The 27,044-nt window shown below is 37.7% G+C and overlaps 1 protein-coding gene across 1 annotated transcript in view; it reads right to left on the bottom strand.

Annotated features, from left to right (window-relative positions):
* The window catches only part of TRHDE (thyrotropin releasing hormone degrading enzyme), a 196,463-nt gene that overhangs the window by 150,028 nt on the left and 19,391 nt on the right, over window positions 1-27,044 (bottom strand). Inside the window, exon 3 of the mRNA XM_057377926.1 lies at window positions 9,682-9,808. Within this exon, the coding sequence (XP_057233909.1) occupies window positions 9,682-9,808 (127 nt within the window). The remainder of the gene's footprint in view (window positions 1-9,681; window positions 9,809-27,044) is intronic.

Here is a 27,044-nt window from a genome sequence, read left to right as displayed (position 1 = left end):
ATTTCTAAATTCTTTGGTGCGTCCCCTTCCGTCCCATTCCCACCCATTTCAGGTTTCAACTGCTCAGTAACATACAGAAGAACAACTACATGTAGTCATGCCAAACACTCCAGGAGAAAAAGCAACTGGATTTTTTTAGATTAAAATGTTGCCTGAGTTTAATTCCAATGAGGAGCAGCATATGACAAGAAACATATTTTTTAGTTGAACAGTGGGAGTTGTTTTAGCTTAATACACTTTCTGAAGTGTGCTATCACTATGACAAATATACATCTTCATGAAGACATCTTTGTAAGAAGTGTTACTGATAAGAATCAGAGAGAGCRATGGAAATCGCAGTCTTCACAGAACTGATCCTGAATCTGGAAATGTTATGGTTTGAATACACAAGCAGATGGCATTTAAATAAATTAGAAGGAATGGAGATTCATATACAGCAGGATAGAACTGGGAAAGCGAGTTTAGCAGTACCTGCCAGAGATCTCCACAGAATTTCAATTAAGTGATTTTTTTCAATGTCCATATACCATTTTAAGAAGCTTGCCAGCACACAGGAAGCAAGGTGGGGTGAGGGGAAAATGCACAACGGTAATTCACTTGTTTAAATGAAAGTTGTTCAGCCACCTTAATATTTTTATTGTTACAGTGAAAATCATTGGTTTTCTTAATGTAAAAATGAAGTTGCTTCGGGCATGGAGCTGCGAATGTAGCATAATTCATTGTGTTAGAATATTATTCAGTTACAATATCCTTAGCAAAAGCAATAAAAGGTGAGCGCATACATCCCTTTCAATTTCAGTAGCTTTACAGAAACTAGCTAGTACAGGTGGAAGGTTTATAACTAAGCCAGCAGAATCTAGGCAGCAGCAATAGTTATTCTGCTCAGTAGTTATTCACTTTTTCATATCTTTTGTATGAATGGAAATCTCTGGCCTTCTTAAGTCCCACTTTAATGTGTTATGATCTTTTCAAGACACTGCCATAATCTCTTGAAAGAAACTGCTCATATTCTTTGATGATACATGAAAATGTATCATCTTTACATCTGTATCTATAGGGTTTTTTTATAGTACCAAAGTAAGATGTACATCTACATAAAGACTTTTAACTGTTTCTAATAATCAGGAGATTTTCAGTAGGTGGTAACTTTTCTATCCCTCACTGCACCAGTAATGCGCACCTTTTAGATTTACTAGGAAGAATATTAATTACATTATTATTTTGTGTGTGTGAGTGTGTACATCCTACATCTATTTCCTTTATGGGATGAGGTTCATAGTGAAGAAGAATGTTCTTAGAAGTGATAATTATGGAGTTGGCATGACCTTAGCAGTACATTATGTGTGAATAAAGTAGCATTTTAAAATACATTCATATTTCAAAACAAGCATATGAAAATAAAGCCAAATATAAATCAGTGTCAGTGAGACAGTGGGCAAAGTGCTTTCTCATCAGTTTTGCCTATGAAACTTCTGTTTCTCAAAGTAATATATTTGCTGCCCTCAAATCAGAATCTAATGGAAAACAAACTTTGTCACAACACCATCTGGAGAGCATAACAAACCACCCCAAAGGAGCACAATCCTTCTAAAACTGAGAACATGGAAGTTAACAGGAACATTTCTTCAGTGCTGCAGGGGAAAAAAAAAGAAAACAAACAACCAAAAACCCAATTGTTTTTCTTCTCACTCACTTTTAGCAATGATACTGATATGAAAAATAAATAAATTCACTCTTAAAAGTCCTAATAATCAGCCTGAAACTGATGGCAGTATTTTCAAAATTGCTGTGAAAACAATTGCTACCTCTGCAAAAGAAACAACACAATGCAAGTATTGCTTAAATCACCTTTTAGTCTTTCTGCATGGAAATTRTCATTCCAGCCAGAGACTTTGAGTAAGCAGAAGGTACAGATGAGCTCTGAAACTACAGTCAAGCATCCTAAAGCAGTTTGCTAACAACTCTTCAAGCATCCAGCTTACACTAAGAGAAAGAAGGCAAGGAGTTACACAAACCCTAACAGCTCTAAGTGCCCCCAGTGAGGGGGAGATGAAGGAGAATGTCTTCTAAGGCTTTTTGCTTGTCTTGAGCAAGGAAATAGGCCACAGTGTGACTTTCAGGATAAAAAAAAAAAATGTGCTTCTGAAATTAGACCCTGAACAGGCATTAGCTCTTCCAGGATTGGAGACCAAACACAGCAACTGCAAGGTTCAGCAAGTATAACATCAGGCAGGGCCAAAATTGTACAGAATGCATTTTCAGAAGGGAATGGAAAAAAAATTCCAYTGTATTGATTTATAATTCCTTGTACACTCATTTGAACTTGTTTATGAGTTCAGCCTGAAACTGAGTCATCTTCACTTTTCAAGTCAAATGTGGGAGGCCAAAACCCACAATGCTGAATGAGAAGAAAATACCAGTGAAAGATATTGCTGCTGCTCACCGCGACATATGTAAATCTACCTGTCTCAATCAATTCCCAGCAAAAATTCTTTAAAAATAATAGAATTGCCCTGTACTCAAACTGCACGTTAAAAGTCTGAGTGAACTGTGTCGATGTTTGATGCTGACAGTACTCTAATCCGACACTTTCTCTTTTTTCTCAGCAGCACAATACTTTGATTTTACTGAGCTTCACTCTTCAGAAAAGCCTCTACTTTGCATGTTAAAACAGAAAAAATAGGAGTCACCATAGTATCCTTGTTTCTTCCCAATCTCCATTTGAGTCTGCAAGGTTCAATGAAAACTGTAACTTCCAGGAATTGAATTTGAAATAGTTTAAAGTTTCTCATACGATTACAAATCAAAATTACAGACAGTCAAGCAACTCCTCAGTAAACTTTAGTATTTACTCAAATTGTGTCATTATGATCATGTTACTCCATTTTATGTTGTTCCACTAGCTTTGTTTGTGAAAATATAGTTTTCTTGAAGGTGTTGTTTAACCAATTCCCAACGTACAAGACTGCATAGGGGGACTATACATTTTATTAGGTCAACAACAGCCATTTCCTTTTCCACCAAAAGACAATACACCTAGGCAGATTGTGTAACACTTCTGTACTATTTTTGATGTAGATGGTATCAAGTTTCTACCTCAATTCTGAGAGAAAAGGCCATTACTTTCTCCTTGGTACTCGGATATAGATCAACTGCATTTCCTGCTTCATTCAAATTAAATGCCATAGGTACAGTTTTCAAAAGAAAAAAATTATTGGTTTAGCACATTCTACTGCACTCAATCTTTCTACACGCTGCCCAAGGATTCACACACCCCTCTTCTCAAGCACCATCTAAATCTATCACAGTATCCTCAGTGTTATCATTTATCTTTTCTCCAAACCCTTCTGTATTTGTTTTTCTGCCATATAGTTTGAGCTTTGGATGGTAGCTCTCACAGTGTCATACCACGCACAGAAAGCAGCTCCCACAATATCCGAATGACATGTAGACCCTATTCTATAATAAAAGCTACTGTTCAYAATGGCTGTACAAACATGAAGTTCACTGTGGATCCAAGGCTTAAGTTTTTTTCCTGCATACGCTCCTTTAAGAGAAAGCTGCAGCTGCTTTTATGAAAAGTCTCAGCTGCTGGCCAAAGCCTCTGATGAACCCCCTCAACTGTCAAACCTACCAGGTTATTAAAATTGTTCTGTGGCCTCTCTTGAAAATAAAATGAGTTCAAAAGCTGGACATGGTCAATCAGGTATGAGAGCTCTGCTCAGGCAGAGTAAAAGGAACTATAATGAAATCTACTTCAGCCACAGCTATCTCAAAAGTATTTTGAATTCATGTGCTTTTAGGCATTTAACCATCTCATACCAAGTAGAAGCTCACAGTTTTTGGGGGATGCCCATCATTTCTGTGGTGTTTCTGTGTCTGTCAGAGATCTTAGCCCTTTTTATAAATCCTACAGAAGTATTCATTCACCTCATCTTTAATCTAGCTAAAAAACAGAGATCAAATTTAAACTAGCCAGAYTAGTTTCCTCTCTGCGTAATAGGGAGAGATACCTTAACTGGTACCTTTCAGTCAAGATTTATTTCTCCTAACTCATGATGAAATGCATCCTGTTCTGAAGGCATCTGTGTTTCTCACAGGGTAGAGAACCAAGAACAGATCCTGCTGAAACTCAGTGCACCCAGTTCTACACTGGTACTAACCACTCAAATTACATACTGAAGGGCAGCTTGGAAAAAATGTATTTACATTCCAATGAAGGATTCTCTTGGCTCAAAAACAGCCCTGACATTTCCTGGGAATCTCCCACAATCTCACATCCTATTACCCTCTCATAAAAGCATCTTGGGTTTGTGAGTTGTTTTTTTGTCGGTTTTTTTTTTTTTTTTAATCTCTCAATTAAAAGTCAAGTTGATTTAGCCAAGTAGCCAGTGGGGACACTGTAAGATTTAGTCACCTTGTTTGAGAGGTATGGATTTGATACATGTCACAATTAAGAAGGGTGGAAATCACAATGAAAAGCATTTTCATAATGAAAAGAAAACATTTCATTCAGAAGAGGATTATTTCCACCAGGATCCATTCATTTTTATTCTGTATAAAGCTCCTTTATTCCTGTATGTAACATTTTCCATTTCCCACAAAGCAATAGCAGACTTTCTACGCTAATGCAACACAGAGAGATCAGGAATCCCTTTACAAAACCTGTTAGAATGCCCACTGTGAGTCATATTAAACTCACTAATGGAAATAATTGTTTTATCATTTGAAACAGTTTAGAGCAATCCAGTAAGAGTAAGTCGTAAGTGATGACTATTTTTTCCCTGTTTTGTTAACATCATACCATGGATTGATTTCCTATATGGTTTGTTTCAGTATAGTAATTCGCAGGTCCTTTTTCTATTTCAAAGCATTGTTCTGAGAAAATACATTACTTTTCCGTATGGCTGGAGCTGGAATTTTCCCCCGATGTCCTGACCAGTTTCTGTTTTGAAGTGCTCACATCTTAGAAATTAAAAAAAAAAAAAAACAGAAAAAAAAAAAAAAAACCAACCCACACCCCAAATCTAAAAACAGAGGCTTCAAGGGCCAAGGAAGAAGTGACACAGATCGTACCGTGTAGGAATGATCTGTATCAGCAAATAGTCCTCTGTGTGCAAAACCATTATACTGGCTTCATTTAGTTGGTCAAAGGAAACCACAGGCTTCAACTCTGCTGCCTAAACATGTTCAAATTATTCAAAAAACAATAAAACCATGTGAAACTGTCACGTATGGGCCAGCCATAGMCCAATAAAATCTCATCTGGAGGCCACCAGGACAGTACTAAAGCGTTCTCAGGATACCCATGGCATTTAGCAGGAGCAATTAATCATGTTTAGGCACATGAATCAAATTCTTAGTGTCCCCTCTCCCATCCTTCCTCATTCCAGAAACCTTAAATTTTCAGATTGCAACCTGTAAATTAAAAGGCAACCAAACTGATGACCGTTTTCAAGTACAGTAAAAACAGGAACAAAAAATTACTAATTAATGCTTTAGCTTTATAGACAGAGAAGTAAAAACAAGCTATCGTGCTTGGTGTTGTACAGTAACTTCAGGTCAGAGTTGGACAGGTGGCAGGCAGCCTCACCCTGCTAGAGAGAAAGTAGAAGGTAGAATGGCAAAACTTTCAACAGAACTTAGGTAGACAATGTAGGCAACAACATGGAGGTTCACCCTAGAAGGAGCAGCAGAGGCAGGAGGAAGGACAAGGAAGAACAAGCGGTAGCACAGAAAGTGCTGCTGATGATGATGGAAGATCAAGGAGGGCAGAAGGCAACATTGCAATGCATAGGTTAGGAACTGTCTAGGAGTCAAGCTAATAGAAAAGCACTTAAATCAAAATGAACAGTTAATCACCAGAGCTCACAGCAAGTCACCTGGCTAACATAACAACAGCATCTCAACACTGTTTTCCTGGGCCTGCAATGACTCACACTGCACCAGGCAGCAGCAGTTCTCTCTCACCAAAATATTCACGGTCAACAATCAGGGAATGGAACAGAGGTACCTGAGTTTCTCTTAAAAATCAGAACAAGAACATTCCCCTGCTAAACTTCTTTCTAATTATTTTTTACCTCATAAGAAAATTCAGTGACACACTTTAAAAACTGAATCCTGTTCTCTAAAAATACTCCATGAGCAAATGTTAATGGTCCAATCTTGTCTTCCATTGTGCAACATGTTCACTAAATCCCTTGGAAAATAATTTTCTGAGACTTTGCATTCACAACTTCAAAGTGTTTTATGCTGCGCAAACAAAACCATATCATTTTTGCATGAGGCAGGCAATTAGTACTCCTAACGTACCTGTAAAGGAAAAAAAAATCCACAAGACAATAAACACATAAAAGATACCAGATGAAACTCCCAAGTTTACTATAGGAGTAAATCTACAGAAAAAGACTTTAAGAAATCTGAAAGTATTTTACTTGGGGGTGTTGGTGGAGGAGAGGCTGGACACAAGCCAGCAGCATGTGCTCACAGCCCAAAAAGTCAATYGTATCCTGGGCTGTATCAAAAGCAGCGTGACCRGGAGGGCGAGTAAGGAGTTACCACCACCCCACTCTCATGTGACCCCACACACAGTGGAGTCTTGCTTGGAAAAGGCAGGCAGCCCCTCCACCTCAAACCATTCATAACTTAAGAATCACAACTGCCCACATGGCAAGAGCACTTGATTACCCTATCATCCCCCAAAGTGTCACTTACTCTGACGTTGGAAGCCTCTGTTTTGAGGAGTTTTTTCAGTATGATTTTTTTCTTTTTGAATTTCTAATCTGTGTGCTCTTCAAAACAGCAACTGGTCAGGGCTTCGGGGGAAAAAATTCAAGACTATTCAAGTCTCAAAGACTCTTATAAGAAAAGACTCTATACTTACAAAGCAATTTTTTGGTAGTGCAAACAGGATTAAAAATAATTATGTGATATAAAGAAGTATCTTCTATTCACTAGCCATAGGAATATAATTTAAAACCCTTCTGCATGTCTTTTTAGAGTAAATAAAACCCAATACTTTATCTACTTTATCTACTCATCACTTTAACTGGTGTTTACAATGACAGTATTATAACCTTGGAAAAATCTAGTTTTTTTAAAAAGACATGACTTATTTTTCACAAATGAAATTAATCCAAAAATTATTGATTTGAAACCTTACACAAGCACCTTCCAGTTCAGAGTATGATGACCTACATGCTAAGTAGAACTTTTAACTATGGAAACTGTTAATCCAAGTTAGAGAAATTCCCAATTCACATTCATTACCATTCCAAATCTTAACACACAAAGACCCCAGCATACACCCCTGGCACTAACAATGTCTCACTCAGTAGCTGGTACAGCACCTCCACAGTAAACTGGTCAGTATTTTCAACAACAGAAAATTATTTTGTAAGCATAAATGATGCTTTCAACCAAAAAATTACATTTGTTTTTTTCTTGTTAGAACTGGACAGTACATTAAACTTGGTTTTTTTAAACATCTATGTTTGAAACAAAACATTTTCTACAAAACTGATGTTGACACTAAAAAGCTTTCTAAGTTTCATTTTTCACTCCCACTTTCACATTTAGAAGTGAAATGAAAAATTCCTGAAATGTCAGAAAAAAAAAAAACTCTTTTTTTTTTTTTAAAAAACCTTAATAATGTACTCAATTCCTTGCAGTGATGATAGTAAATCAGGTGAGTCCTAAGCTTTTGGACAGCCCAAGTCTACTTTCAGCATCAACACATCTTCCTGATAAGCATGCTTTTTCCACTGCTTTTTTTTTCCCACTGCTCCAGTTAATGCTGTTTTKTCTTTTCATTTAGGAAATTCTTCAATATTACTGCAAAATCCCTATCATACATACATTACAGTATTACCATTTTTAGTCCTTCTATTCACCCATCACACTATTGTCCCTAATCTTCTAACCTTAAAATTTATTTTCAGGTTTAAAACAAAAATAAAAACTCATCAGTCTTTTCGGTTTAAGGACACCAGCACATGCTTAAACATAGATATCAATGTTTGGATGAACTGTATACACCTGTATTAATATGCAATTAAATGTTCAAAAACCACGGAGTTTAACTATTTTTCTTCCTAGATTTACATTAAATAAATTCAACTTTACTGTTATATAAAAAACTACTCGCTATACTAATTATTTTCATATTATCACTACTGAATAGCTAAAGTCTTCAAACAGCATTTCCTAGTAACTCAACAATTTTACTACACCTATTCAATGAAAAGATTAGTTTTACTTGTGACTATTCCTCCTGTTCTGTTCCAAAAATGATCCAAACTGGAACATACTTACTTCCAAGATATTTTTAAAAGATATGCCACAGCATAATGACAATGGATATAGCATCTTGATTTAAAGACCGTATGTTGCAATTTTCAAAGATATTCTGAAGCAGATACAGTCACTACCACTGCTAACAGCTGGAATTCTCAATAACTACCTGAAGTAATGATGTTTTGACATTTTGATGGAACTAGATGATCTTTAAGATCTCTTACAACAAAAACCATTCTACGTTCATCTTTTCTATTCAACAGCGAGTTCTTGATTATTTTTTACCCTCTAAACTGTGGCCCCTGTAACTCTAGGATATCCTTTACAAGACATTATTAACATACTTGAAGACATCTGTGAAAGTATACACAGAAAGTTTGTGTATTCTTAAATATGCCATATGCTTGTTTAACTTATCTGAATAAATCTCTAGAACACTGCCTGTAACCCCTTATTAAAAGACACCAAGAAATAAATGTCACAACATACTTATAGAAATGGTCATGCGATACCCACATCTAAAACATCAATTACATTATCTATCTCCTACACCATTAGCTGAAAGTCCAATAAAGCTACTCAGCAGGCAAGGGATTTAATTAAATAAGCCCTAACTTCCTGGGATGATCACCTGTGGTTCCAACTCTAACACTTCTGATCAAATACACGCTCCCTTGMCGCTGCTGAGCAATAGGCTTTTCTGAATCTTTATCAAACATGCTCCAAAGAAGGGAGGGTGTAATATCACTAAAATTAATAGAAYACCTGATTGTGGTGAAAGGAAGGACAAGAAACTATTTTTAAAAAAATAGCAGAAATTGATGTGGTTTACATTTAGGTTACAGCAAAACAAATTCACAGCATTTTTTTCAATAAACAAGACAATTAAGCTTGTGCACTAATCATCATTAATAAGCCATATGAATCATAAAAAACAAACCCACAGTCTTGCACTGCTACAGGTTTCCAGTTTCCATAAATATTTTCACTTCTGTTCCCCATTTATGGCTGAGGCACCAAGGTAGAAATATAACAGAACAAACATCTTCCAGGGGCTATCTCATGGAAGTAAGGACCAAAATAGGCAACATCCAGAATCAAAGAAAAACCCAGCCCACATATCAGTGAAAGGTCTCAGATTCTCTACCCTCTGTCTAACAAACATAAATACTGTCTGCTTCCTGCTCCTTTCAGTTCCAGGTTGGAGAAAGCACAGTTTGGCTTCCCTTCCTCTACAAACAAAAACTTATTACTTATTGATCCTTCTAAACTGACCCAAACATTTCTTGACTTGAAATTCAATACATTACAGTCTTAGAATTCTTTTTAAATGTCTGACTTAATCTCTCAGTTCTGGTTAATTTCACATTCTTTGGGAAATCTTACCTAATTTTGGCAGGGAATAGGGCACTTTAAAATAATCTTCATAAAATTCTATGAGTCTCCTTGTAATATTAAGAGCATAGTCCCCTGATCCTCTTCGGATTGCATCAGGCCTTGCATATAACCGTACCTGTTAAAAAACAAAGCAAAAGTCCAATTTCAGCATCTGTCTTTTAAACCTRTCCTACCTGGAGAGGTGAATCAATGTCTCTAAGGTTGTTATGAGGTGGCAGGATTACTCCCTTAAAGCCAAATATCACTGTCACACMTTTGTCAAAATATACCATAGTTCAAAACCCGAACTACCACAATTAAAGTTACAAAGTTCAGAAGTCACCATCTCGTGCTTATTTGTGTTGCCAAATAAAAAACTTAGCACTCCTTGTATCAAAATAAATATTTGAAGAAAATGTGTTTGCTAGAGATATGACGCGAGAGTGGATTAGTATAATGGTTCTCTGCCTACACTGAACGTAGGCAGGACGCAGTGACTCAGTAGGAGAGAAGTTCATGGTTTGTTAAAGGCACATTATATCAAGCCCTGAAAATATTAGTAGACTGTGGAGAAAAAAAATAATCCTTCTCCCTTCTTTTCTCTGGCAGTGACACCGCTACCCTCAATGAGCTATGGGAAGACTGCAAAAACGACCATTCCTAAGCTCATTTATGTACACAAACAATTAACATTCCTGAAASCTCCATGACTGCTTCAGGCCTCCGTTTTCAGAAAGCAGTAAATTAAAGCTGTTTATATAAGCCACAGACTGCCCTGTTCATTATAACACAGCTCACACATTTCACTACCTGGAGTGAACCAAGTGAACAGACTCACCTTCATAAATCAGCACTGGAGGGTGCTGAATCAGGGACCCTGATTAGGGAGGCAGCAGAAAGCACTGCCAGGTTATTACTTCTTCCTGTCCTTACAGTCCGTAGCACTTCCTTCGTACAAAGGTGACACAGAACCGAGAACTACTAACCAGCAAGGGGATAGGAAGGAGAGGCACTTTTCATTCTCCCTCCTCCTCAAACACTGCCTGATGGAAACAGTGTGTGCTTTGTTTCTAGTGACTGTGGCAGAAGGTCTCTCCCTGCAGTACATAATGACCTGACGTAAATGAGACTCTACTAAATGTCAGTCCTAGTAATAATATCTGACTCGCCAATACTTTCTGCAGTAGGATTACATCCCAGCCAGGGTTCCAAGGAAAGCAGTAGGGCAGAAATCAGAAAATATGAATGCAAACATGAAGGAGAAATACCAGCTTTGGAACGTTTCTAAGTGCTCTGTTCTGTACTAAGAAAAGCCAATAGGATTTTTGGCTTCAGTGAAAGTATTACCAAGTGTTGCTTTACTGTTCTTTTGCTGAATCAGTTCAGTTGTTTAAGTGGACACCAGATATCAAACCTAAGTAAAGCATATCTGTCAATTCAGTTTTAACCCACTGTCTCTTGGGTTTCAATATGGAGATATACTTTATTTGCTTCATTACAATGTACATCTTCGTATTTAATCTTTGTGTTGTATTAGACTCGGTGCACAATCAACCGTACATTATTATCTTTTGTAATGTAAAACAGGTAACAGTGTAACATAATGAGATACGTAATAAAGCGGACTTCTTATAATCACTACCAGAAAGCACATAGATCATTATCTGAACCCCTCCAATTCACTATTTTTATTTATTGCATCCTTTCAAAGTCAACGGTGATGTGTACATTAAATATTCCCTTATCTACTAAAAAAATACAGGTTTAAATGTAACAGATATTAACCACAGAGATCCTAATCCAAAAAATCTCAAAAACCTTAGTATATGGAAGGATGTTAAGAATCACAATTAGGTTTGTGATGAACACTGTTTTGTATCAATAAACCTTATACACAATTTTGTATAATTGCTTTACTGGCACAGTTTACTGTATCAGCAAATGAAAGACAAAAGAGTGAGACAACCAAGTATGCAAAAAACTTGACAATGGCCAAATCTGTCCATAATAGGAAAAAGGACAACAGAAGGAAAGAAAATAAAAGGCAGATAGAAGAAAAATCAAGGTTCAACTTATTGCATTACAATGAATGTCTTCTGGCAAATAGAGAAAAGGCATTTAATGGTGTCTGAGATGGAGCCAAGGCACGAAAGCTGCAATGCTGCAAACTCTCATTTGTCTCCTRCCTAATGCTGAGTGTAGTTTTATTTTGCCCATAAAGTTTCCCTGGGTGCCTCTCTGCCTGCTCAGAACAGCCCTGGTCTGCCAGGCCTCCATGGCTCACACCAAGGTCATCCCTAAACTGGAACACAGCTCAGAGATTACCAGTGCCTACCCAGGTCTCTCAGGGGCTTTGAGGCAACACGTTTTGTCAAAGCAGCCAACCATCTACAAACACTGGGTCTGATTCTGCCTTTCACCCAGCAACCACTGAGCATGAAATGTGTGGAGAACCTCAGACACACCACAGACCTACCCCAGCCCCAGAAATTCCCTCTTGGTTAGCTGAGGGCTACTGCTGGGGACAGTCTGTGACACTGCCTACCTGGCTGCTGTTTTGGTTGACACATTCTGAGGTGTCATTCACAATGTGAGGAGCTTGGCCCAGAGTTCAATCTAAGGCTGGCACTTATGAGTTTGGAACTGAAGCCCCTAACTTTCACACACTGATGTTTTTTAATGTGTAAAGGCTTATTTGGACCATATCTTACCTCTGAATTCATTTATAAGACTCTCAGAGTAAAGTAATCGACAATGAGGTTTTTATATTTTGCTCCAAAGAGGAACTTAAATAAATAAAACAGAATTAAGATTAAGACATGATTTGTTTAGAATGGTTTGTTTGTTTACTAATTTCATGTCAAAAGGCAGGTAGATAGCGTTACTTGAAAACCGTGTTGGACTGAACAATAATGCCCAATTCTTATATACTTTCCCACAGGCTGTTTGATCACTATACTAAGAATTAGACTTTACAGTAATTTAAATAAGAGAAAAAACAAAGTTTTCTGCAGGGTCAGGCCTAAATATAGAAATAAATGCAGTCCATGTTCTCCTACAAACAAACAGGTTTCTAGCATAAGTGCATAATTCATCACTCACTGCAATGGCACCTACTGCCCTGCAAATATTATTTATGCTCTTTTTCATAATCTTTGCAAGATTAGGTTAGACTATTATTTTCATGTAAGAAAGTGGAGAACAAAGAGAGACTAATTCTGAGTGCCTATCTTGACACCTCTCAATGTCAAGTGCATTTAACAGTTTTTATTGCACATACCTAAAGCACTGTTCCCATYATATCTTAATGCAGTGGTGAACACTTTATACAAGCTTTGGCCACAGGTGCCTTAGTTTGGGCATTCACAAAACCAGTAATACATGATTAATGACTAAATGAGACTGTGTCAGTTTTTGTGATTTACATGGCATCCCACAGCAACTCTGGTGGCAGAGGCAGGGAGGGAATTCAAAGCAAACATTCATCCTTGTGACTGCTTAACAACCTGCCCCAAGCACCTTCCACATTTGGGAATTAATAAGGTAGGTTCTGTTCGGATAACAGGTATATTAACAGCGCATGGCTAGTGTTCTCATGCAGTAAAGTCTTCTGTGTGCCTCAATGAAAAACACCATGAAAAATACCAATGAAAAATATTATGAGGAATCGTATTCACAATGACAGTGTCACAATACCTATGAATATAACAAAGTTCACACAGTTAACCTGAATTCTATGGGTTTTTCTTAGCTCCTTCACATCCACTACACTACGCTACACTGGCAACCACTACCAATTTTTCAACAGTTCTGACTAGTAAGAGGAAAAATCCAGGCCTCTCATTTCTCTCTCAAATGGAACCAAACTGACTGTCTTCCTCCTACCACAAGTTTGAGTAACTAGGTTTGCACCTGCAGCCATATAACCCAGAACTCCTCTTTATAAGAGACTGCTGTTAACAGCTCTAGGAGTTATTACACATTCTAAATTAAATCTATGTAAAATGTACAATCTATGCAATGTATATTTTCTCATTCTTTTTTAAAGTGGGCAGAAATGTGAATTGTTTCTCCTTGATTGCCTTCCAGAAGCCCTGAGAAGTATCACAACAGCTTTAAAATAAACACAATATTCTCAATCAGATAATATTTCCAAAAATAAATAATCCTGAAGGACTATTTTTTTAATATTAGTAACCTTACTCAAGTTCTTAGAATTATTTTGGCAGCATTATCAGAAAAAAGTATTAAAATATTCCTGAAACTTGTATGGTAAATTCCATGTATTTGTTAAAAGTGATCAATAGCCTACTCCTCTATAGTTAGACAAAAGTATTTGCTGAATAAAACAGCGTATTTTTACAAACAATTTGTACATATTGCAAAATTTTCTCTGGTCTCTCTTCATACAGCATTTGCTACACAAAATAAGTCAAATAAATTTTAAAAATATTTGTAATACTAGGTTGCCAGAACAGATAAATGTGATTGTAAAAAAAGAACTGTTTCCCATTGAAAGAGAGAGTCATGATATATGCTAAGAAATGTGCAACATATTTAAAACAAATCACATCTAACTGAAGTCAGGTTATTACTACAGAGCATGAAAAAATCTTCCTGTCTAAAGCAGGTAAAAATTATCCATCAGAAAGAAAGTTAGCACTTAAAAAGAAGAGAGGGCTTTTTTTATTCTGGTTATTACTTCAGAGCGCTTCAAAAAATGTGATTTAGTAACCATGTACAAGGTAGAATAGGTAAAATTCTCACAAGTACAACTCTAGACAGCAACACATCTTAATTTCTAGAGAATAGTATGTTCGCCAGAATGGTTTCCATTGTACAAAGCACAAGTGATAATTTCATCACATAAAAAACAGAGGATCAGGTTCAAAAGAAATAGAACCATTAAATTTTGAGATTTTAAAATCACTACTTTTATCCTTTTTTGGTTTGGGTTTTTTTTTTTTTGCATTCAAATGTAAGTGAAAGAGYGAAGAAGATTAAATGGATGAATGGTAAGGAAAAACCTGCAGTAATTTTTTCACATTATATGAAATAATTCAGGTCAAACCAAAGGGTTTGTACAGTTCTGCAATGCGGGCAGGAGGAATATAGAATACATTCAGCTTTTTGATCACAGAAATGGAAAGTAAAAATCCATTATTTACACATGTCTAATTGCAAAAAGACTGTGACCCAACCTCCTCCCCTCCAGGAATTCACAAAAAATAAAGAAAGACCAGAGAGAACTGCAAAATGTTCTCCCTCTGGCACCAGAAGACAACAAAAACCTTTGAGAGTAGTACCACAGGCCTGCCAACCTGCTTTCCCAGGGAATTAAGGAACTTGACAGCCTGGCAGGAATCAGGATGTTACAGTAAGAAGTTTGCATGCCTGAGGCATGCCATACACCAGAGCTCACCTCTTTAGAAATAAATATTCACTTCTACATTTGACTCCTGCTTTTGAAGATATTATTTTCCATGTCACCTTCTATGTCAAGCATGCAGCCCCTTCTAATCTTCTTTCTTGGAGTGGTGTTATCTTTTTAGAAGAGCATCACCTTGCTTGATATCAAGACATTTGTATTCTTTTATTTATTGTTATAGTACAGTTTACTGATCACAATAATCCTCTGTAACAGTCTGCATTCATTCTGCAAGGTATCATTTCTTTCAATATTTAACCATCTTTTCCATGTCTTAAGACCACTCCAGTCTTCCCCTATGCCCTGGGGGAAATCACAGATCACTGAATGAGAAATCCTGCTCCAAGGAAATAAAGTGCACCTCTGTTGTCGCAAGGAAAGGTTTGTGAAAGCAAATGGCTCATCGGGCTCTAAAGGCCTAAAACAACATCCATTGACTTCAACTGAATGATTCCTGTTAACTGACAGGGGCTTTCAGATATTCTGAAGACATGACCAATCCAGTCCCTAGGTTAGGGACACTTCTGCCAAGGCAACCTTCAGCAACAGCACCTGGCATGTGTACAGTCTATGTTTTCAGATCACCACTCAAGGAGTCTTTATTAGTTACACGGGAAGTAAAAAAGAAAAAAAAAACCTAGTTCTTTAAATACAGGGCTATGCTTTGGTCACAGCCACTGATAATTCAGATAATGAGAAGCAGGATGGGATCTTATATTTCTAGCTCATGTGCTWTAAAGAAAATATTTCTCTGAATCTCGAGAACAGCCTGATGCAGGGTTTACAGTGGTAACCATTGCTATACCTCTGTCAAAGGATCAGGTACAACACGGCCGGCTTTGAGGCTGACAAGGGGAGAAGTTGCATACATATTCCTAACCCTTGAATGACACCATCTGGTATCACGGATATTGCCACCCATCTCACCACACAAAACCACTCCCAAAGGTACCCACACACAGAGAGCCTTCCCTCACCCCTGAACTCTGTCACATCATATAGGGTGTGGAACCAAAAGAGTCTTGAGCCTTGCTCCCAGTTAGCTTCTCACTATCTCTCCAAGCAAACATGGCTAATGTCCCAAGGCTGACATATACCTATTATGCTAATTCTAGATGTCCCCTTCTCATTTCTCCTGCCTTTGATCCAGTTTGCTACTTGTACTTAAGTCTGAACAGACAGAGCAAATGGGGGTATGGAAATTCAGCAGAAGCCTGATGACAACCATAAATCTTGTTTTCTCAGGCAAGCATGGATTAAGTAACCTTGTATCAACACAGGAATCCACTTCACAATTAAGGATAGCTATCCCTCCCCCCTACTTCACATAGAATTAAAAGTAACTTTGTCAGGTGCTTTAAAGCAGCTTAGAGTGCTTTCCCATTATGAAACAGATGTTTCTGCTCATCAACTGGTGTCAGCAAAGCCATCCTGGGAATAATGTCTGTTCTTTAATCCCTTCCTCAAAGCCAGCAGACTCCACATAAAGCACTGTTCTTGGGAGGCCYCTCCAAACTAGCTCCAGTCCTCTTGTGAGTATACCGGCAGGCTCAGCCCAGCACTGGTACATCTGGGATCTTACAATGATTTTAAAATCTCAGTTCAGAAAGGGCTTATGTGTAACTTTAATTTTAAATACCTGTTTAACCTCAAACGTGTCTTTACATGTTATAGTTACAGACAGCCCTAACATTTCAACAGAGCAACCAAGTATAAATTTTATAAAGGGAGGCAAAATAGTGCTATGCTCCTTATTTCATCTCTAATACTTCTGCAGCAAGTGACACTGTCAGTGGAAAAACACATGCATTGCCTCTGTACTTAAATGCTTCAATTTACTTGGAATCTGCAATCTCTTGTTTTCCTCACTGAATATTTCAGGCACCCATATTGCCTTTACTATTGTTACAGAGATAAAGATGCAGTCACATCACACATTTAATATAGCAGACATGTCTGGATCCAACAGCCTTGGCTGAGAACTCTGTGGGTCACTTCTGCAAACAAGGCATTGCATCTCAAATGTGTTTTTAAATGTGATAAATTCAAAATAAATGACAGTTCACTACATACACCAACAAGCTACTGGCCAGGTTCCACTAAGAATATGTATGAGTTGCTTCACATGTGCACATACCTCCACAGGTTCTGTTTGGTGCAAATGCAATAAATGTTACAACATTGACGAGCACAGGAGAGAGAGGTAGCTGTACTGAAATATAAATTCTGCTGTAGTGAACACAGTTAAATGTGATAATGGGAAGAAATTACAGAAGAATGCCTTGTTTCAATCTCCCATTCATTATTCATCATGGACAATATTCAAAAAAGACTGCATGATAATGAAATGTGCTTACTGAATACAGAAGGAACATCTCATCTTTATAAGATTATTTTAATCCAAACTGAGCACACACAGCACTACACTGAGCCTTTCTTGAATATAAATAAAACAAAACATGTTTAAGAAACTGAAGAATTTTTTTTAAGCTAGCTGAAACCAATGAGCGTTCAATGACCTKATACTTTGTAAGAAAACACCTTTGCTAGAGATTGGGTGGAAGTCTTTTTTATAGTAAACAAACATCATCTTTGAATCCTCATTCAAGACCGGTTTAACAGACCAATTAGAGTTAGAGAAGCCATCACCAAAAATAAAGTGTATGTGAAAGAAATGGTCACTGAGGGAGTTAAAGCAGTAGAGAGATGTCTCAGGAAACTAAATCCAAGCACTGGAGAGCCTGAACATTTTTGCAGGGGCCACGGGAAAGAGGTTTTGAACAGGAATAATTTATATTCCTGGATAAAAATTTATCATTACCCTGAAGGAGAAAGAAGTGAGAGAAACTTCTGGAGTTCCAGGTGACAGTGGCAAATGAGGAATGTTGAGCAAAGAGATTGCCAAGTATTTTTAGAGTTGTGAAAGAGGGGGAATAGTTTTGCACAGTCCCKTTCTAAATAAACATGACCACATGGGACAACCGTCTAGTTTCCTCCTCAATTTCTCACCTGAAACAAAACAAACGCAACTGATCCAGTCAAAGGTGCAACAATATATTCTACCAGGAGGCAAAACCGTCATGCAGACATGCTGCAATTTCTAACTTGAGATCATAAAATAGTTTGGAAAGTTAATGAGCTGCACTCACATATAAATCCAACCAGTGCTCAGCTGGCATACAATAAAATACTGACTATGTCACTGACCACAGCGCCATTAAGATTAATTTAGACCATTTAGAATCTCTATCATCTTGTTGAAATGGCTCAGGGACAGAAAGGGAACATGTTAACAACTAATGTAGAACAAATGTAATTACAGACACCATTTCATAGCGATTTCAGCCAACTAAGACTGCCACAATCTCACCACCACATACTCTATCATTCAGGCTTCACTCTTCTMTTACATCAGAACTAGAGTTCATCTCCTTTCACAGCAGATGTGCCAGCCAGGTGTGTCAGTCAACCACTATCAGCTTCCACACCTGGCCACCCATGAGTTCAGTGCTAGAAACACCATGAGACAGCATTTGTGGAGAGAAGAGAGAACCAGGAAACTGGTTACACATAAATTTGAGTTATTACAGAACTTCAACGTAGGAGCAAGGTTCAAGTTCTTCTGAAAKGTAGGGAAGTCACTGTATAAATTGTTAAGATTGCCAGTGGCTAAAGCTCCTGCCAGTCCTTAGTAAGTGGARAAAAATCAGCATAGCTTTAAGTAAGAAAGCACAAAGATTTACATTATTAACCTATTACACATAAAAGTTCTGTGTCACAACCCTAGTGGTAAGATGATGTGAGAATGGCCATTACCACCTGAAAAATGTATCTGCAGTAGATTTATCCCAACTGTTAACACCAATGTTTATTTCCTTTTGTTGGGCTGGGATTGGACTGAATTCTCTTATTTCCAAGTACTATTTATTCCTTTGTTTTATAATCAAAGCACTTGTATTACACATCATTCATAAAAAAATATTTCACCTATTCTTAGTAAAAAAAAAGAGGACTTACAGAAGTAACAAGTTTAAAGGAAGTGCTAACAAGTAGCCTTGCTGAACAATGTTCAGCAGCCCTACAGCACAMCCAATTTCACCTGGCTAGAGACTGCTTTGCCACTAGCACACAGATGTTACCTTAAGGGGATTCCATTTGAAATGATAATGTAAAAACACTGTAACTGCTTATTTATATTTTGGTATTGTCTAGAGACAGTCAATATGACAGCAAAATTCACCTGTGCTTAGTCAACTACATAAATAGGTGTGAGAGATGTTTGTTATTCTCTGCCTGAAGAGTAACAGGCAAAACATGGGAAAATTAACCATTATCATCTTCATTTTATAAATGAATGTTACAGAAAGATGAGCTTAGTATCAGGAAGAAAGTCTAAAAAAGTCCCAGAAATAAAACTTGAATATCACTGCCCTGAACTGATAAACCTTTTCATCATAAATCAACAAGTTACTATTCCCTAATACATTTTCTGAAAAACACTACCTTTTCCACCACAAATCTGGAAAAAAAAAAAAATTAAAATCTTGTTTTCAGGTTTCTCAGTCATATTTTTTCAAAACCCAAACCTAAATTTTATTCCAAACTGTAGACTGTATCCCTGAAATGGTTTAACTTAGAAGGCATTCTGAATACTGAAGTTCCCCATATTGACTCATGTCTAAGAGTAACCATCCCATTCCCATAACTGCTTTTGTCAAGTGGCTACCATGCTGAGACTTAGCTTGTTTAAAGGCAAAAATTATTTTAATATTCACTTAGAAGTAATTACTTTAAGAGATGTCAACACAGTGGTCCCCTACAAAACAGCTACTGAGTAAAGTGATGTACCTGCCCGGAGCGTAACAAAAAAGACCTGGGAGGAGAGAGAGACAGACCGTACATGAAAAACCAAGATGAATGCAAGGGCATGTCAGCACTCTCATGTTTCACGTAAATTCTGCACAAACACAGTGGAAACCATAGTCTGGTAGATACACATTTCATCCTACTCATCATAAGTTCGCAGTAATCTTGATCAGTATCAGGAAAAAAAAATTATCTGTGGTAAACAAAGGGAACCACTGACAAAATACAGTCTCAAGAAAAGCAAAGCAGATGCAGAGCTCACCTGTGAGCTTAAAAGCATTTACTCAACGTCTCGCTTTATAACAGCAGCGATAAGCAAGAGGAACACAGCAAAGTATCTTGTGAACTACATGTAAACTTAATAGAAAAACTGTTGGCAAGCTAAACAGATTAGTACTGCGAGGTGCTGAGTTTTAAGGTACCTTTTACAGCTTGTTGGCATTGAGGAAACACAGCACTTCATAGACAAGTCTGCACTGTGTTGGATTGAGCTGGATTTTTTGTGAAAAATTATACCTAACCCTTGGGAGGAAGAAAAATATGCACATGGGAAATCTTGTGCTCTGACTGTAAAAAATCCATACCACAACCTAAAACAGGTTACACCAATAAGAGCAGCAACCATATTAACAGTGAGAGCTCCTTCAGGCTAAAAGGAGCAAAGAGAAATAATTAGGCCAGTAAAAACAAAAACCTTATCTCCCTCTACGATAAACCATGAAGTAGAGGATCAAGAAATCAAATTTTTTCTATGGACACACACTAAGAAGTTTCATTAAGAGCTCTGTTCTCGCTCTCAACTCATGTTTCAAGTGTTTTTAAAAATCTCCAAATTGACAGCACAATGTAAAAATTTAAAAGAAAATCTAAATGCACTAATAATATTCAAACACTTTTGCTCAACTAGCCTCTGACAAAGCCATGGGCAAATTAGGAGAGAGGCAGTTATCTATCATTAACATCTCCAACTGGAAGAATTTCAGCCCCCCTCTGAGAACACTAATCTTAGTGTAAAGCACAAGAACCAAGAGAGGAAAAAAATTTCAAAGGCAAAGTACAGTTATAAATAGAGAAAACAAACTAAAAGGGCTGAATCAATTAGAACATTATTCCTGTGTCAGGACTCCCATGTGAAAAAGATCAAGGCCACCACCAGGAAAAGAAGTGATTCACCACCTGACCACCAGCTAGCAGAGACACAGGCAAGGGGCAAACCCAAATTTTTGCACCTAAACACAGAGGGAGCTGCAGAATTCAAGTACTCTGACATGTACAAACTTAAGCAAATAAATGTAATGACTCTGAAACATGCTGGTTTTAGTTTACAGAGCACACATTAATGTAACATGAATAGTTTAAATTAAAATAAAATGCTATCAAATGTTTCACTGCAGGGTTATTAATCAAATCCCTTCCAATAAATAAAATGCTCAGAAGTTTATGATTATGAAAAATATTTTTGCACATTTTATCATTCAAATTACTTTCCTCATCTTAAAACTTGCATCTTGAAACTGCTCAGGACATATTTCCCATCAGAAAGATGCAACTTAATCAGCAATGTCCTCTGCATGCCTACAGAAAAGGTCAATTGGCTAATAATGCTTTCTCATCAACCACAGCTGAAACACCACATCTGGTTTACACYGTTTAGCCAGCCACTCAGCTAAACAGCTAAGGTTAAACTAGGTCTGGATGACTATCATACAACTTTCCTAAAACAAAACCATTTTCTGACCTCATCATTCATATCAACATGCCGGTTAGCATTAGATTAAAGTTTAAAACAGGATCAATTATAAGAAGAGACAGGAATAAAACCTCTSCTTACAAAAAAGTCAAGGCAATTCCTTCCCCAGGAAGCTAACTAGCACAAAGCAACAACATGGTCCAACGGATTATGGCAAGACAGAAAGAAGAAGTTTTCTGACACCTGGTATCAAGCACAGTGTTCATATCACAGGCAAAACTGAACTTCCACTAAAGGTTTAAGTCTTAAATAGCATATCAGTTAGGGAAACAGGAAGACAAAAGCATTTTTACCACCATCACTACTTCAATTCCTAGCATAATAAAATGGACTGCACAGACGTGTGTCTTTGCTGACAGAGGAGCAGATCCCTGTTGTTTGAACAATCCTTCCTCCCTTTTACCAACCAATGAAGATAGATATTCCCTTGCTTAGCTTCCAGCTGCCATTCACCTCAATATAACAGCTTCATTAGCCTCCCTCCTTTAACACTTTCTTACAGTCTAAGATAGCTTTTCCTCTCATGAGACTGACTGCACAGTGCAAGGCACACCTTTAAAATGGCAGTCTTTATTTACTCTCGTCGTATCTCTACACACAGCATAAACGATGTCTACAAATGGAGGATCTGCAGATTAACAATCATTAAGAACAATTACTATGGCAATATCAACAGTGCATGGCCAGCAAAAGCATTTGCGCACTTTAGCCAGCAGACACCAAAAATGCAAAATCTTTTGGAAGCTTCCACAGCATAAAAACAATTGAAAGGATAAAACAGTACCTTGCAAGGAAAGTTCCTTTAWGTTTACTGTATCAGAACAGGACCTTAAACACCCTTTTCCCCCAAGTTTCTGGTGCTTGAGTGTTGGTGTTGGCACGACAATGGAAGACAAGATCTCCTCGCTGTTACTGTGAACTCTTTAATATTTGCAAGGAAGTATCAGCAAAAACTGGAATCCTTGAGGTTGAAAACTTAATTTCCCTAACAAACTGTCACTGACGCCATGGGGATGTGGAAAGACTAAAAAAAAAAGAGGTGAAGTAAAGGAGCTAGGCTGAGAAAACCAAACTAATAAATAGCTCTTCAGATCAGTCTACAAAATGAAGAAAATCACTAACAGAAGCTTCTAAGAAAAACATTCATATRAATACTATTAACTAATATTCTGCTGCCAGTTTCGCTTAAAGCTCTCAAGCAGAGGCTGCTGCCTCTAAAATATCTACTATACTTTTCCCATGAGAGTCTTCAACGCTGCCATTTTCCATTAGGTAAAGCAAGGGGGGAAAAAAGATGAGGGAATATGAAAGAAATCCCAGGGAGAAGTATTGCTGCTGGATTGCATGCTCACAGTGCAGATTGACTCCTCCTTAAATGGAAGGCCAAAGCTTAAAATGGCTCCTGGTTCAAGGACCAGTCAATCTCATTAACAGCAACCCAAGGGATCAGGGCTACAAGAGAGCCAACTTCAGCCGCTGTACTTCAGGGCCTCCTGAACATCACCCAGCCCTAGCACCTCCATGCATTTTCCTTACAAATCCAAACAAGCCTCCTGACTTTTCTTGCATTTTACCATTTCCCAGCTTGGTCATCAAAATAAATAAAAAAGGTCAGTAGTCACAGATTATGTTAAAACAGTTATTAGAGAATTTCACTTCTGTTATTTTTCCTAACAAAATGAAAGAGCCTCATTTACTTGCAAAAATAAAAAAAAAACAAACCTCAAACTAACAACAAGATCACTGCAGGCCTGTAGGTGGTGAGCTCAGAGAATGATAAGCTTTTGAAGGAGAAGACACATAGAAGATGTGAGCAACTTGAGCAGCAGGCTGACCTTGCCTGTGAGGAGAGCACCTGCCTGCAGCAGAGCATGGCACAGAGGAGCGGCCCAGCGCTGGCATCGCTGCGCACTGCAATCCAGAACTGCTCAGAGACACGTGTAGGGCAGAGGCAGAGCCGTGTCTGAGCTAACAAACCTTGACTCCCAACACAGCCAACGACCCGGGACACGATGCTCTGCTGACAGTGCTATCCCACTCTCCATTCTGGACCCCATTAAGGGATTCTCATGCTTGTACTTGCACTGTACTCCACTGAGAATTACTCATCTCTCCCTAAAAAGAGCAGATGAGCTTCATTCATTTTACACCAACACAGGAATGGGGTCAAGTACAAGCTGTGCAACAGCTGTAAATCAGCTGAACAGCCACCGCTCTCCACACACTTTTCCATTAGTTTCTGTATCTGGACACCATAACATAGACCCTTAAGCAGCAACAAAGTCCACTCCGGTGATCTTCTCTAACCCCCATTTCATTGATGCACACTCTGAAAAGCAAAATCACTTCAGACTCAGAAATGGTCTTGTTTGAAAGTTGATTTTTACTGTCATTTGTGCTGAGATGGCTAAGGGCTTTTCAGACTCTTGAGCAACAGGCATCCTGAAAACACTAAGAATGTTGAAAAAATACAGTTTAATAGGTGGTGGCCTTTGAATTAAAAAAAAAAAAAAAAAAGCATCTTCATCACACTCAAGAAAGTACAGATCTTTTGGAAAAAATTCCAAATCCCAGGCCACTGAGGGCTTGGGAATCAGGGAAATAGATCCATTTACAAGGTTGTTTAACTAAGCAAGCCAGTAAGACCAGTAAGGATAGTGACAGTACTTTCTGCCATTTTGGTCCTGCAGCTTCAGAAGAAAACTGAGATAAGAAAGCAAATATAAGTTTAGGCGTTTGTCTACACTGAATACTGCAATGCTTGAAGAGTTGATCTGCAATGCATTTAGTCCCACATTCCACAGCATAATCACAACTATACAGTCTCTCCAACTAAACTAGTGATATTTCTAGACCTGACCTTAGTGGATATGTTATCTACCCCTCCTAGTTTATATACCAGCAGCTTTCCTAGCTGTACATTGCACTGCATCCCTAGGAACATATTCAAGGACTTAAAACATACAACAATCAATACCAACACAAATATTTAGACAGTAAAGGGATGGAAGAAACAGTAACACCATGGAAATATTTCTGACTCCTGTGATAAGAGTTAGCAACAAATTAAGATCATTCTGTGGACACAAAGCCAAAGCTCTCAATAGGTTTGTATAATGCAACCTAATCTGAAAAGAAAAAAAAAGCTCTGGTTCTGAAGTTTCCTGTACACTTGTGGATTTTGGCAGTCATTTACTGAAATGAAGAAGCTAGAGAGGAACAGCCCAGAAAACAAATGTATTTTCAGCTGTACAAGGTGTTTAGAGGCCATTTGCAGTAATTTTGAGTCATCATAAACAGCCAATAGCATAGCATAACACTATGAAATGCTATCCAGAATGTTGAATTTTAACTGGGAGGGAAGGGATTTCATTATTGCTATTATTATGATTATTATATTACTGTACTGCAAATAGGTACTGTGGAGACACAGCATCCATGATTACAGAGTCTGTGATTCCACAGTCAGCTATTCAAGAAGAAAATTCCAGCTTGCAAACAGTTTGCAGATGTTCAAGACTTCATTAAAAATACATTGTCAGACCCAATCGGGAACAAAATGCAAGTTTGCAGAAGTCTTTCAAAGTTGTTGTGGATTCTTTTTTGTGTTTTGATTCCAGTGTAGGCATATTCTAAAACTAATCCTGTTTCCATTGTGAGTTTACCACAAACAGTACAGCAYTGTGTTAATGCATAATAGCTTGAAACATTAATACCATTTGAAAATAAAACAGAAAATGCACATTTATTATTTCTTTTGATAAAATGAAATTGTTACATTTGCCAAAACTATTTTTTTTTACTACTACTTTCAACTGCAGTGTAAAAAGGTCATGTAGATACCACTGCTTCAGTCTATAACCCTCAGTGGTAACTCTGCTTTCACCACCGGGAGGTCAAGCTGCCTGCATGCTAAGGTCCTTCTCTGGTATTGCCTAGTTCTATTACTGAAAAAGAGCTGCAAGGAAGTCTGGAGGCAGATAACAACATGAAAATTAGAGAGTTTAAGATTACTGAGACAGCATYACTGGGTCAAGGATTCAAGAGGCAAATCCCAACACGAAGGTATCAAATCACAGAGCGTGGTTAGCTGGCCCCACAATGAAACACAAGCCCCAGTCATCACCAACAGTGCTGTCAGAGCTGGTGGAAGATGGCAGCTCAGCAACACTAAGAGTCTATGGAGAGGAGCCACACTGGACAATCCTACACAGCCAATGCCTCCCAGGACAGCAAGGATTGTGAGCAGTGGTGAGCATACTAACAAAGAGCCAGCAGCTCGTGCCTCCTAGGTACCTTTTGTATGCATTATCAAACAAATAATTGTTYTACACTTTTAACATGGAAGTATTCTATATGCAGAATCTTTTTTATACCCAAACCAAACAAGCTAAGTGTGGTTGAAACAGGTTTTAGCTTGGCAACAACAAAATTCCATTACTGGCAAAGCCAATAACCAAAGAAGCATTAGATATGCAAATCACACTCGTTCTTAGGATTTTACAGAATCAGGACATCTATTTCCCCTGCAATCAACCAAAAACAAAGTAACTTTTCTTTATATAAATAAAAGAATAAAACACAAAAAGCATGTACTTTATTTAAAACACCGTCTGGGGTTAGCCATACTGGGCAATTGTGCACTGCCAAGCACTGATTTGATTTTCATTATACTGCACTGACGGCAAAGTCATTTATCTTTTCTGCTCCCRGTCTCCTTTTATCTTTTCCGTATGCTTCTGTACTTTTCCTCTATCGTGCAGTGTTGCTGAATGCTGATGAGCAGAAAATGGTACAAAACCACAGACAATATCTTTCAGATTAAAAGTTCAGGTATGGAAGGTCCAAACTCTTTTCCATTTTGGAGTTTCCAAAGAAGCTGTATATTGGCATTGTCCAGGTTATATACCTGATTGGTTAAGATCAATTAAATACTTCACTAGCTGTCCTTATCTAGAACAGACAGATTTTCAAACAATGAATGATGTTTCACTCACAGTTCTCATATSCTTCCCTTTAAAAACATAAATTATACTCCTGTCACTGCAGCCTTGGATATTTAAACAAACAAAACAAATTTAAAAAGAAAAAAAAAAGTAAAAGCAGTTTTCCACATACCAGAGCAAATGATTTTTTTTTAAATGTGGGTTTTTTGCATTAGATTTGTTGTATTTGTAGACTACTAGAATTCCATAAAAATCCTTTACATGTTTACATTAGCTCACCAGTGATGTGCACACAACTGACTTTTATCAATTCACCAGCTGAAGTTGCCATTATTGGTTTGTTAGTACTGAATCAAGATTGCCTTAACCCTGTTTCCCATCA

This window comes from Malurus melanocephalus, unplaced genomic scaffold, assembly GCF_030028575.1.
Source record: "Malurus melanocephalus ecotype Western Australia unplaced genomic scaffold, MMel_1.1 scaffold_10, whole genome shotgun sequence".
Lineage (NCBI taxonomy): Eukaryota > Metazoa > Chordata > Aves > Passeriformes > Maluridae > Malurus > Malurus melanocephalus.
Note: the sequence above shows the minus strand (reverse complement) of the source record. Positions and strands in the feature narration are given on the sequence as shown.